The sequence below is a fragment of the Rhinatrema bivittatum genome, chromosome 5 (assembly GCF_901001135.1).
Source record: "Rhinatrema bivittatum chromosome 5, aRhiBiv1.1, whole genome shotgun sequence".
Classification (NCBI taxonomy): Eukaryota; Metazoa; Chordata; class Amphibia; order Gymnophiona; family Rhinatrematidae; genus Rhinatrema; species Rhinatrema bivittatum.
In genome coordinates this window covers 79,759,825-79,772,136 of record NC_042619.1, presented here as the reverse complement: position 1 = coordinate 79,772,136, position 12,312 = coordinate 79,759,825, and the positions used below count along the sequence as shown (strand labels likewise).

The following is a 12,312-nucleotide window of genomic DNA, read 5'->3' as shown; positions in this document are numbered from 1 at the left end:
TATCACTCTTACCCAACACGCATGGGATTTCTACCCATATAGATTCTACTGAGCATTTAGTCTCTTGTATGATCTTTATCCTGTTGATATTCCTTATCATTGCGATATAATATGTACCCTGATATAGCACTGTCCCATTGGTTATCCTCCTTCCACCAAGTCTCTGTGATGCCAATTATGTCAATCTCATCATTTGCTGCTATACACTCTAACTCTCCCATCTTCTTCTTAGACTTCTGGCATTGGTTTACAGACATTTCAAAGTGTGTTTTTTGTTTGTTTTAACAACCTGCTTTTCAGTTGTTTTGGATAATTCGGAAATCATTAGCTTTGGTGATTTTTTACATATAGGCTATGTTTATGTATATATGTTTATGTATATATGGACTATGTTTGCTTTTAATGGAACCTCTCTGTTGGGATGCCCTAACTCTCCTGTTTCATTAGTATCCTTCAAGGATACATTTCTCCGACCCATGCTCTGCTGAGTGACTGTCGGCATTCCCCCTTCTTCTAGTTTAAAAGCTGCTCTATCTCCTTTTTGAAAGTTAGTGCCAGTAGCTTGGTTCCACTCTGGTTAAGGTGGAGCCCATCCTTTTGGAAAAGTCTCTCCTTTCCCCAAAAGTTTCCCCAGTTCCTTACAAAGCTGAATCCCTCTTTCCTGCACCATCGTCTCATCCACGCATTGAAACTCTGGAGCTCTGCCTGCCTCTGGGGACCTGCACGTGGAACAGGAAGCATTTCAGAGAATGCCACCCTGGAGGTTCTGGATTTCAGCTTCCTACCTAAAATCCTAAATTTGGCTTCCAGAACATCTCTCCCACATTTTCCTATGTCGTTGGTGCCCACATGTACCACGACAGCCGGCTCCTCCCCAGCACTGTCTATAATCCTATCTAGGTGACGCGTGAGGTCTGCCACCTTCGCACCAGGCAGGCAAGTTACCAGGTGGTCCTCACGTCCACCAGCCACCCTGCTATCTATGTTTCTAATAATCGAATCACCAACTATGATGGCCGGCCTAACCCTTCCCTCCTGGGCAGTAGCCCTGGGAGACTTATCCTCAGTGCAAGAGGACAATACATCACCTGGAGAGCAGGTCCTTGCTACAGGATCACTTCCTGCTACACCAGGGTGATGTTCTCCTACTGGGAGACCTTTCTGATCCAGTGCAGCATTGGGGCTGCAAAAGATTTGGTTTTTGAGCATCATTAATTCTTTTCAAGTATTTGAAAGTCTCCCCTGTCTCTTCTCTCTTCCAGGATATACTTATTAAGGTTCTTCAATCTCATTTCATAAGGCTTTTTGTTCAGAGCCCTCACCATTTTGGTTGCCATTTTCTGGACTGCTTCCATTCTGTCCTTATCTTTTATGATATGATATGTCTCTAGAGCTGAACACAGTAATTCTAGGTGAGGCTTCACTGAGGATCTGTACAGGGGTATTATCACCTCCTTTTTCCTGCTGATTATGCCTCTTTCAATGCAGACCAGCATCCCTCTGGCCTTAGCCACTGCCATGTCAGATTGCTTCACCACCTTCAGATTATCAGACATTATCAGCCCAAGTTCGTGTACATCAGTCTCTTGCCCCACAACACATGCAATCTCTTTGGATTGCCGTACCCCAAATGCATAATTCTGCACTTCTTGGCATTGAATCCCAACTGCCAAATCTTCAACCACGCCTCACACTTTCCAAGGTCACTTCTCATTCTTTCTACTCCTTCAGGCATGTCCACTCTATTGCAGATCTTAGTGTCATCTGTAAAAAGACCAATTTTACCTTCTAATCCCTCTATAATATCACTCACAAAGATATTGAACAGAATGGGTCCCAGAACCAGACCTTCAGGCACTCCACTTATCAGTCTTCTTTCTTCAGAATAGATTCTGTTTACCATCACTCGCTGATGTTGTCTGTCTGTCAATTAGCTAATTTGTGATCAATTCCATCATTTTATTTATGAGCATCCTGTGCTGGACCATATCAAAAGCCTTGCTGAAATCCACGAGAATCATATCGAGCACTCTTCCATGACCCAGTTCTCTAGTAACTCAATAAAAAAAAAAAATCAATCTGATTCTTTTCACAAGCCCTTCCTCTGGTAAAGCCATGTTGTTTTAGATCCTGTAAGCCATTGGATTGCAGATAGGTTATTATCCTTTTCTTTAGCAGTCTCTCACCATTAATTTTCCCACCACAGAGGTAAGGCTAACTGGCCTATAGTTTCCAGTCTCCTCCCTGCTACGTTTGTGAAGTGGGTCCATGACTGCTCTTCTCTAGACCTGTGGCACTACTATTTCACAGGTCCTCCAGCACTTCTTGGAGCTCCCTCAGTATCTTGGACATTATCTCATCTGTCCCCATGGCCTTGTCCTCTTTCAGTTTTCTTAGTTCCTCCCAAACACTTTTTTCTGTGTCTAGGGATGTATCTATCCCACTCACATCCATAGTCTTGCTAGCCAGCAATGGTCCTTTACCAGTGTCTTCTATAGTGAAAACTGAACTGAAGTATTTGTTTAATATTTCTGCTATTTCTTCACCTTTGTCTACGCTTTGCTCCTTGTCTCCCTTCAATCTTAGGGCCTCATTTTCTAAAGTATCGCAGGCCTGCGATACTTTAGAAAATCGCGCTAACAGGGGGATGGGGGCCGAAGTGGGGGGGGGGGGGCGGTCCGGCAGCGATCGCACCTCCGCGATGCGATCGCTGCCGGCATCACGCCCAATAACTACACCATAGAAGGTGTAGTTATTGGGCGTGAAATAGCCAGCGAAAAGGGCCTTACCTTTCCGCTGTGTGCGCCGTCCTCGCGGAGTCGGCCCCGGATGACGCCCCCGACTCCTCCTCTTCCGGGGCCGACTCCGCCCCGATTTCAGTAGCGCAGGCCTGCGCTACTTTCGCTAGCTATCGCAGGCTTGTGCTAACAGCGCAAGCCTGCGATAGCTTTGGAAAATGAGGCCCTTAATTTGCCACCTCTCGTATTTCTTCTTTCTTTGATATATCTGAAAAATGTTTTGTCACCTCTTTGGCAATCTTTTCTTCCATTTAAGCTTTCACAATCCTGATTTCCTTCCTAGTTTTCTTCTTCCAGATCATATGGATGATAAATGCCTATCCACATGATTTTACAAGGTATGTGTAAGTTTTGTTTATACTTACCTCCCGTTATGGAGAGGTGGTTCTGTCAGAGGATCTGGTTCTTAAATTTGTTGAAAGTTTATCTATTAATGTTTGTGATATGTTAATACTTTATTATTAGAATACTGAGGAATTTTCTGGACTGTACCACATGTTAGTAGTTGTGATGAAATAATCGAGAAACAGCCCATTAGTCAGGACTGGTGTAGCAGGACTAAAGGAAAGAAAATTAATATGTAAGAAATTTTGCTTTAAATCAGAAAGGACTGATTGTAAAACCTTTTTCTTTTTTTCTTGTTATTAAAACACTTTTATTTAATAGGCTATGATTTTATTCTAACAATCTCAAGCACAAAAGCTGAGTATATTGTAACATAGTAAATAATGGCAGATAAAGACCAGTCGATTCATCCAGCTTGCCCAGCAAGTTGTTTTTGGTAGTGACTGCTGCTTCATACAGGTTACCCCCATGCAGAAGTATTATACCTAAAGTTAACATATGTTACCCCATATTTTTCATTTCCATATTCTAGCCTGTAGGGATCTGCAGTGTTTATCCGAAGATCAGCAGGAAGGCAGTCCTCATGAGAGAATCCCCTGTATGTGAGGACTGACATCCTGCTGTCCTCCTGAGAACATCTGTTACCCATAAGGAACTCTGCTTTATCCCATGCCCTTTTGAATTCCATCACTGTTCATTGTCTCCCCCCCGCCCCCCCTCCCCTTTCTGGGAGGGCATTCCATGCATCCGTCACCCTCTCTGTGAAGAAATATTTCCTGATACTGGTTCAGAGTTGTCCCTTCGGGATTTTCATACATGACCCCCTAGTTCTGCAGTTTCCTTTCCAGTGGAAAAGGTTTGATGTTTGGGCATCATTAATACCTTTCAGTTATTTGAAGATCTGTATCGTAAGTCTCCTACACCTCCTCTCCTCCAGAGTATGCATATTCAAATCCTTCAGTCTCATCTCAAATGGCTTTTGATGCAGACCCCATACCATTTTGGTCAGTTTTCTCTGGACCGCTTCCATCCTGTCCTTATCCCTTTTTAGACAAGGTCTTCAGAACTGACCATAGTACTCCAGGTGAGGCCTCACTTGCATAGTACTCCAGGTGAGGCCTCACTTGCATAGTACTCCAGGTGAGGCCTCATTTGCAGGCTATTCCTCTTTCTATGCAGCCCAGCATCCCTCTGGCTTTTGCCACTGTCTTGCTACCTTGTTTCATTGCCTTCAGATCCCCAGACGCTATCACCCCAAAGTCCCTCTCCAGGTCCATGCACATTAGTCTTTCTCCCCCCCCCCCCATCTCATATATTTCTTTTGGATTATTGCACCCCAAATACATGAATCTGTACTTCTTGGCATTAAATATATATTGTGTGTTAGTTTTGATTACTTTAGTCACTGAAACAGCAATACGTTTTGAATGTCAAGTTTTGGCTCATACTTTTTATAGCTACTTGAATAACTCAATTTATATTGCATTTACAGAAGACACTGTTCGGTCTCAGCTTTTGAAGAAGAAATTGGTTGAATTGGAAACAGAAATTGAAAGATTTAAGATAGAAAATGCTACTTTAGCGAAACTTCGTGAGGAGAGAGAGCAAGCCTTGGAAGCTCTCAGGTATGTGAAATTGGCATCTTAATATAAAGTACATTTATGTATGTATAGGACTACACAGCATTACACTCATTGCCTAGGTAAAAACTTTTAAAATTTGTATATACATCTTTGACTCAGTTGGTACATAGTAGTTTATGTTGATGCTGCTGTATATTCTAGTCTTTTACATGTTAAAATCCTAAACTCCATAATCTGAATCTGGTTGATCATGCTGTTGAATAAGTAATTATGGTTGAACTTTTGCTTCTTGCCACCATCAAAACAGCTGTGTTCGTAAATCATTAGTGCATGCATGTTTGTAATTTATTTTATTTATTTATTTATTTAAAGTTTTTATATACCGGCAATCATGAAAACATATCTTGCTGGTTTACATAGAATGGGGGTGCAATAAAATACATAGAACTTAAGAACAAAGAACTAGAACTGTGGTGACAGAAGGTACAGTTACATTTAACAAGGTGGCCAAACTTGGAGTAGGAAAAATAGAAAAGAGGATAGAAAATGGTTAAACAATATACAATTTAAATGTAGTATACAAAATAGATAAATGTTATAAACAAACGGCAAGGTGATTTAGGAGTTATTGGATTGTGTCATTGAGTTGTGTCCGGAAAGGCTTGCTTGAATAACCAAGTCTTAAGTTTTTTCCTAAAATTTGGGAGGCAAGGCTCCTGTCTGAGGTCTGTAGGAATGGAATTCCACAGTAGAGGGCCAGCTGTGGAGGTGGCACGATCTCTTACGGTAATGTGTTTGGTCGTTTTCGCTGGGGGAACCAGGAGGGAACCTCTATATGCATCTCTGGTAGGTCTGGTGGAATTATGTACTTGGAGAGGGAATTGGAGATCGAGAGTGGTGAGTTGATGTATAGTTTTATAGGTGATAGTTAAGGCTTTATACATGATGCGGAAGTATACGGGTAACCAATGAAGCTCTTTCAGGATGGGTGAAATGTGGTCTCTTTTCCTTGTAATGAGGTAAAAATCTTGTTCACATTAGAAGATCATGGAAATAGATACAAAAAGTTTCAGCAGTGTTCATAGGATGAAAATTGTTTCTCCTAGGACAAGCAGGATGATAGTCCTCACATGTGGGTGACATCATCTGATGGAGCCCAGCACGGAAAACTTTTGTAAAAGTTTCTAGAAGCTTTGACCAGCAAACTGAGCATGCCTAGCCTGCTACTATCCACGCGTCCACGTTAGGTCCCCCTTTAGTGTCATCTTTTCCATGGTGCAGTTGCCTTGCGGTTCATGGAGCTCTTGTCTTTTTCTTGTTCTCTCGACAAATATCTGGTGTTTTCTTGGGTTTTTCCTCGTCTGGTCCCACTTCGCGGTCAGTGCCTCCTCGGTGTGGTAGGTTTGTCACCTTTTTTCCAACTTTGCGGTCGATTCCCGACTATTCACTGCATGATGGCTGCCTGTCATTGACTGCATGCCAGGATTTTTTCATGGCGTCGACCAGTTTTCAGCAGTGCCCGTGGACCATGTCAATCCCGGATTCGCATAAAGTTTAAACTATGTTGTATATGAATGTTTATATTCAGATGTTTAGCTTTTAGAAAATATAATACTATGGTATATGTAATGACAATGTTAGACTACAAAAAAGAAAAGGATAATACCCATATGTATTAAGAACTTAACATAATCTCTTAGTATTAGAATAAGCATACATTCAAAAACATAAATTTTCAAATTTTGATGATAAAATAATTGGAGCAATAAGCTTGCAATTCTGTCAATGTCAAAAAGTTTGAGCAAGGTACCATTGATACCATTACTGGCCTGCCAGTGATCCAAGCAATTAAGGGATGATCATTTTCAAATTGGCACGCGGGTGCACATTGGCACATGTGCAGCGCACACCCAGGGATGTGGCCATTTTATAACTTGTGTGTGTACATGTGTGCATTTTATAAAATAGCCTGGCCGTGCATACATGGGCGCTCAAATCATCAGTCACTGTATGGATTTCCACTTTAACTGATGTGAGCCAACAGTACTAAATTTTTATATATTTTTTTCTTTTGCAAATAAGTCTACTTATTTAAAGTTTTTATCTTGTAAATGCTGGGTTTAAAGATTAAGGCAGTAAATTCTGAGCGCCAGTGCACACAGACTGACACGGTCTTCCTCTGTCAACCCTTTAAAAAAAAAAATTTAGTACTGTTGGCTCACATCAGTTAAAGTGGGAATCCATTCATCATCGATGATCATACTTTAGCACATTTATTATTCAGGAACACAAAAGGTGTCATGCCTGTCAAGTGCTATATGAGGGTCACTCACATTATAGAATTGTGAATTTAATGTCCAAGATATAAGATATTTTTTGAATGAGATTATTTTTGTGAAACCATAGCCTGGGCATCAGAAAAGGTGATTGAAATTGAAATGAAGGATTGAATGCCTTCTGTATATACTCTGTATCCCATTCCTGAATTTGCAATAGGTCACGGATAAACATTAAACAAAACTGCTGAAAGGGCAGAGCCTTGCAGTACCCCTTTGTCAACAGAATACCATCAGGAAGTTGCTGACCCAATTTTTGCTGCTTGTGATTGATTTCTTAAATAAGAGACAAATCAATTTTCCTGGCGTGTAGCCAGATGGACTCAGAACCAATGGGATAGTATCCGCGTGCTAGCAGTTGGAGACGGATCTGACGTCAGCACGGGGTATATAGCCCCACAGGAAGCGAAGCGATTCAGTAATTTCCGTCTCCAAAGCAGTTTGGAGTACCTGCACGCTGCTTCAGCGTGCTTTCCAAGACTACTTTAATTTTTCTCTTTTTTTCTCATTCTAGATTCAACTTTACCTTTCTTCAACGACTTTTGAGCCCCGCGCTCCTCAGGGGACGTTTCTGTCACTCCCCCCAGTTGAGCTTCCCGGGGTGACTGCCGTGGTCCCCCGGAGGTGAAAGTCCTCGGTCCGGCCGAACCGCGGCAGGGGCATAGCCCCCCGGGAGACTCGGGTGTGGCTTCGAGGCCCTCGGTCCCGGCGTGGACGGGGTAGCGGGTGCAGTTCCTCCAATCGTGGCGGTGAAAGGTATCGGCCCTTTCCCCCTGCAGCCGGAGACCGCCTGTGTTCCAGCCCGGAAGCGGCGAAGATCTGGTAAGGCGTATGTCTCTTCGCCCAGGTCTCCGAAGTAGAGGATCGGCGGCGTGGCAAGCCGTGGAGGACGCCATTTTGTGGCCTTACTCAGGTATTCCGCGCCTGTAATAGGCGCGGCTTTCTTCCTCCTTGTGCGTATATTGCTTTGTGCTCGCATATTGGCTGCCACTGTGAGTTTATGCCGCATATTACTGCTGAATGCCTATTGCATACCATAGAGCGTACATTGCTCACTGCTTAGGGCTCAGTGCCTATTGCTTATTGTTGCGCGCTTGTTCTATTCAGCGCCTATTGCTGCCGCATATTATTGCTATGGTGCGCCTGTTGTATTGAGCGCCTATTGCTGCCGCATATTATTGCTATTGTGCGCCTGTTGTATTACGCGCCTGTTGCTGCCGCTTACTATTGCTATTGTGCGCCTGTTGTATTACGCGCCTGTTGGCTGCCGCTTCTTATTGCTATTGTGCGCCTGTTGTATTTCGCGCCTATTGCTGCCGCTTATTATTGCTATTGTGCGCCTGTTGTATTACGCGCCTATTGCTGCCGCTTATTATTGCTATTGTGCGCTTGTTGTATTTAGCGCCTATTGCTGCCGCATATTATTGCTATTTGTGCGCCTGTTGTCTTTAGCGCCTACCTGCTGCCGCATGTTATTGCTAGTGTGCGCTTGTTCTCTTCAGCGCCTATTGCTGCCGCGGATTATTGCGCGCTTGCTATATTTGATATGGATCAGCACGCGGCCGCGGCCTCAGCGGCGCCGCCGCCTGTCTTAGGCATTTCAGCTCTTGGCCTCTGCTCTGCATGCCACCTTAGAGCCACGCGCAGTACTGAGCCAGGCTCCCTATGTGCCCAATGTGAGGCGGCCGGGGGACCCTCCGGCCAGGACCAATCTCAGCCACAGTTTCTTGACAGTTCCCCTGCAGCTACCCTGGATTTGGGGGCAGTCTCAACAACTCGGGAATCCCGGGGGATTTTGTACCCCGGCGATTAGAGGCTGCTTCCATTTCCTGGGTGGATCTCTTTAAGGGGATTCATGCCTTCGTCCAGATGCAGACGGCTTCCCGTCCCGGCCCTACTCTCCCTGCTGCTCTGGTTGTTCCTGCTGTTGCTGCGGTTCCTGCGGTGGCTATATCTGCGGCGCCTGCTGCGGCTGCCACTGTGGTGGCGGCGCCTAGGGATCCTGTTCCTGGACCCTCACAGCCTAATCGGGAGCGGGACCTCCCGTCACTGGACAGTCCAGATCAATCGGACCAGGAGGTTTCGCCGGACGAGTCCGAACTCCCGGACGAAGGAGACCTCCCCCCGGGGATTGAGCCATATAGAACCATGAGGCGGTTCTTCCCTAAGGAGGACCTCTCTGACCTCGTGTCTCAGTGTCTGGCGGAGCTGGATATTACTGGTCCCAGTGCTTCGGTACCTTCTGCGCAGAACCCTCTGCTGGAAGGTCTTCGTCCTACAGCCCGCCATTTTCCTTTCTTGCAGGCGGCTCAGCAACTAATAGATTTGGAATGGGCGGCTTCATTCAAAGGGGGCCGGGCCCTGAAAGGTATGTACCCATTGGCTCCGGCTCTCCAGGACCTGCTGGCATGTCCTCAGGTGGACGCCTTAATTAGCGCTGTGGTCAAGCGCACTACCATTCCAGTGAAAGGGGGGACGGCCCTCAGGGAGCCCCATGACAGGCGAATGGATGCCATTCTGAAACAAACTTTTGAGGTGGCAGCTCTTTCTTTGCGGATTGCGGCCTGCTGCACGGTGGGTGACATGTGCCTGCTTATCCCAGGTCAGGAACAACGCTCCAGCGGCTGACATGGAGTCCGCTCTTTCCTTCCTCACAGATGCCGCTTCGGATTTGGTTCGAACTACAGCTAAGGGGATCTCATCTTCCGTAGCCACCAGGAGGCAACTCTGGATCCGGCCATGGGCTGCTGATGCGCCTTCGAAGTCTCGCCTCACCAGGTTACCCTTCCAGGGCTCGTTTCTCTTTGGCAGTGGTCTTGATAAGCTAGCCACTACCTGGGGTGCGCCTCCTGTGCCGAGACTGCCGGAAGATCGATCCAGGAGGGGACAGCGCTCCTTTCCACGGGGCAGGAGTTCACAGCGCTTTGTTCCGTATAGGGGGCGCTATCTGGCGCCACGTCCTCAGGCCAGGAATCAGTCCTTTCAGACCAAGCAGTGCAAGCGAGGGCTGGTCCGGGCTCGGGTCCCGGTCGCGCCCCACAATGAGAATTTGCCGATTCATCTGGGGGACGGAGCCATAGGGGGCAGGTTGACCCTCTTCTACCCCAGATGGGTCGAGATCACGTCGGACCAGTGGGTCCTCACCGTTATCCGGGAAGGATATTATCTGGTCTTTCATCATCTTCCTCCGGACAAGTTTGTGGAGTCTTCCTGTCCCATACACAAGAAGGCAGCATTGGAAGCTACCCTGGCGAGGCTCCTGTCCTTGAACGCCATCATCCCAGTACCTGCCTAGGAAGTGAATTCTGGACACTATTCCATTTATTTCATGGTACCCAAGAAAGGGGGCACTTTTCGGCCTGTTCTGGACCTCAAGTCAGTCAATCGATACTTACGGGTACCGAGGTTTCGCATGGAAACTCTGCGCTCCGTCAAAGCCGCAGTCCAGCCCGGAGAATTCCTCACGGCGTTAGACCTGTCAGAAGCATATCTTCATATTCCGATCCATCCGGATCATCAGCACTACCTGCGCTTCAAGGTTCTGGGCCGCCACTTCCAGTTTCGGGCACTTCCCTTCGGGTTGGCCACGTCCCCACGGACATTCACCAAGGTGGTAGTAGTGGTGGCAGCGGCACTCAGGCGGGAAGGGATTCTGGTCCATCCCTACCTAGACGACTGGCTGATCAGGGCGAAATCTCGAGAGGAGAGCCTGCGGACAACCAACAGAGTGATCGCCCTTCTGGAAAGCTTGGGCTGGGTAATCAACCTCAGCAAGAGCTGCCCTACAGCCTTCCCAGTCAATAGAGTATCTGGGAGTGCAGTTCGATACTCGGGCGGACACGGTCAGTCTTACGACCAAGAGACAGTTGAAACTTCGACAACGTATCCAGTATCTCATGGGGGCCAGTCGGCCCATAGCCTGGGATTATCTGCAGGTTCTGGGTCTCATGGCATCCACCCTGGAAGTGGTGCCTTGGGCGCGAGCCCATATGAGACCTCTATAGCATTCCCTGCTCTCTCGCTGGAGCCCCTGTCGACGGGACTATTCCACGCACCTTCCTCTACCGGCCAGAGTTCGGACCCAGCTGCGGTGGTGGTTGCAGTCCCACCACCTGCGCAGGGGGTCGAAGATGTCCTCGCCCACGTGGACCTTGCTCACCACGGATGCCAGCCTGGGCGGCTGGGGAGCACATTGCGAAGAACTCACCGCGCAAGGGCGATGGAACAGAGAAGAGTCCACGTGGAACATCAATCGCCTGGAGGCCCGGGCAGTCCGATTGGCATGCCTGCGATTCGCTCACAGACTGCGGCACAGAGCTGTCAGAGTGATGTCCGACAACGCCACCACTGTGGCCTACATCAACCGGCAGGGCGGAACCAGAAGCCGACAAGTCTCTCTGGAGATTGCCCCACTGGGTTGGGCAAAAGCGAATCTGCAGGACGTCTCCGCCGTACACATTGCTGGGAAGGACAATACCACAGCAGACTTCCTCAGCAGAGAACGCCTAAATCCAGGAGAGTGGCAGCTGTCCCCCACAGCTTTCCAGATGATTGTCGGGATTCCGGCCATGGATTTACTGGCGGACAAGTCCAATGCTCAAGTCCCCAGCTACTTCAGCCGCAGGCGCGACCCGTTCTCACACGGAATCGATGCCCTGGTCCAGCCATGGCCTCCTGGGACTCTACTATGCGCTTTTCCTCCGTGGCCTCTGCTGGGCACCATCATCCACAAGATTCAGACGCACCGGGGCCTAGTTCTTCTAGTGGCACCAGACTGGCCAAGAAGACCCTGGTACGCGGACATGAGATGCCTACTGGCAGGGGAGCCTCTTCCTCTGCCTCCTCTCCGGGACCTTCTACGTCAAGGTCCCATCCTCCACGAGGATCCAGCTCAATTCTCTCTTACGGTCTGGCCCTTGAGAGGGCTAGACTGAAGAAGAGAGGTTACTCGGGGCCCGTGATTGATACACTACTCCGAGCTCGCAAGTTTTCCACATCCCTCACCTATGTACGGATCTGGAGAGTATTTGAAGCATGGTGCGACACTCATGGCATCAATCCACATGCTGCCACCATACCTATCGTGTTGGGTTTCCTGCAGGATGGGCTTCAGAAGGGTCTCTCCCTCAGCTCCATCAAAGTTCAGGTTGCGGCACTGTCTTGCTATGGTCCCAGGAGGGATGGCAAGACCATCGCCAAGCACCCAGATGTTTCTCGTTTCCTGCAAGGAGTCAAGCATATTCGTCCGCC

General features: G+C 47.5%; 1 protein-coding gene across 3 annotated transcripts in view; it reads left to right on the top strand.

Moving 5' to 3' along the window:
- The window catches only part of CENPJ (centromere protein J), a 363,081-nt gene that overhangs the window by 116,705 nt on the left and 234,064 nt on the right, over positions 1 to 12,312 (top strand). For all 3 annotated transcript variants that reach the window (XM_029602492.1, XM_029602491.1, XM_029602493.1), the window contains one exon: positions 4,636 to 4,768. In XM_029602492.1, coding sequence (XP_029458352.1) covers positions 4,636 to 4,768 — 133 coding nt within the window. The remainder of the gene's footprint in view (positions 1 to 4,635; positions 4,769 to 12,312) is intronic.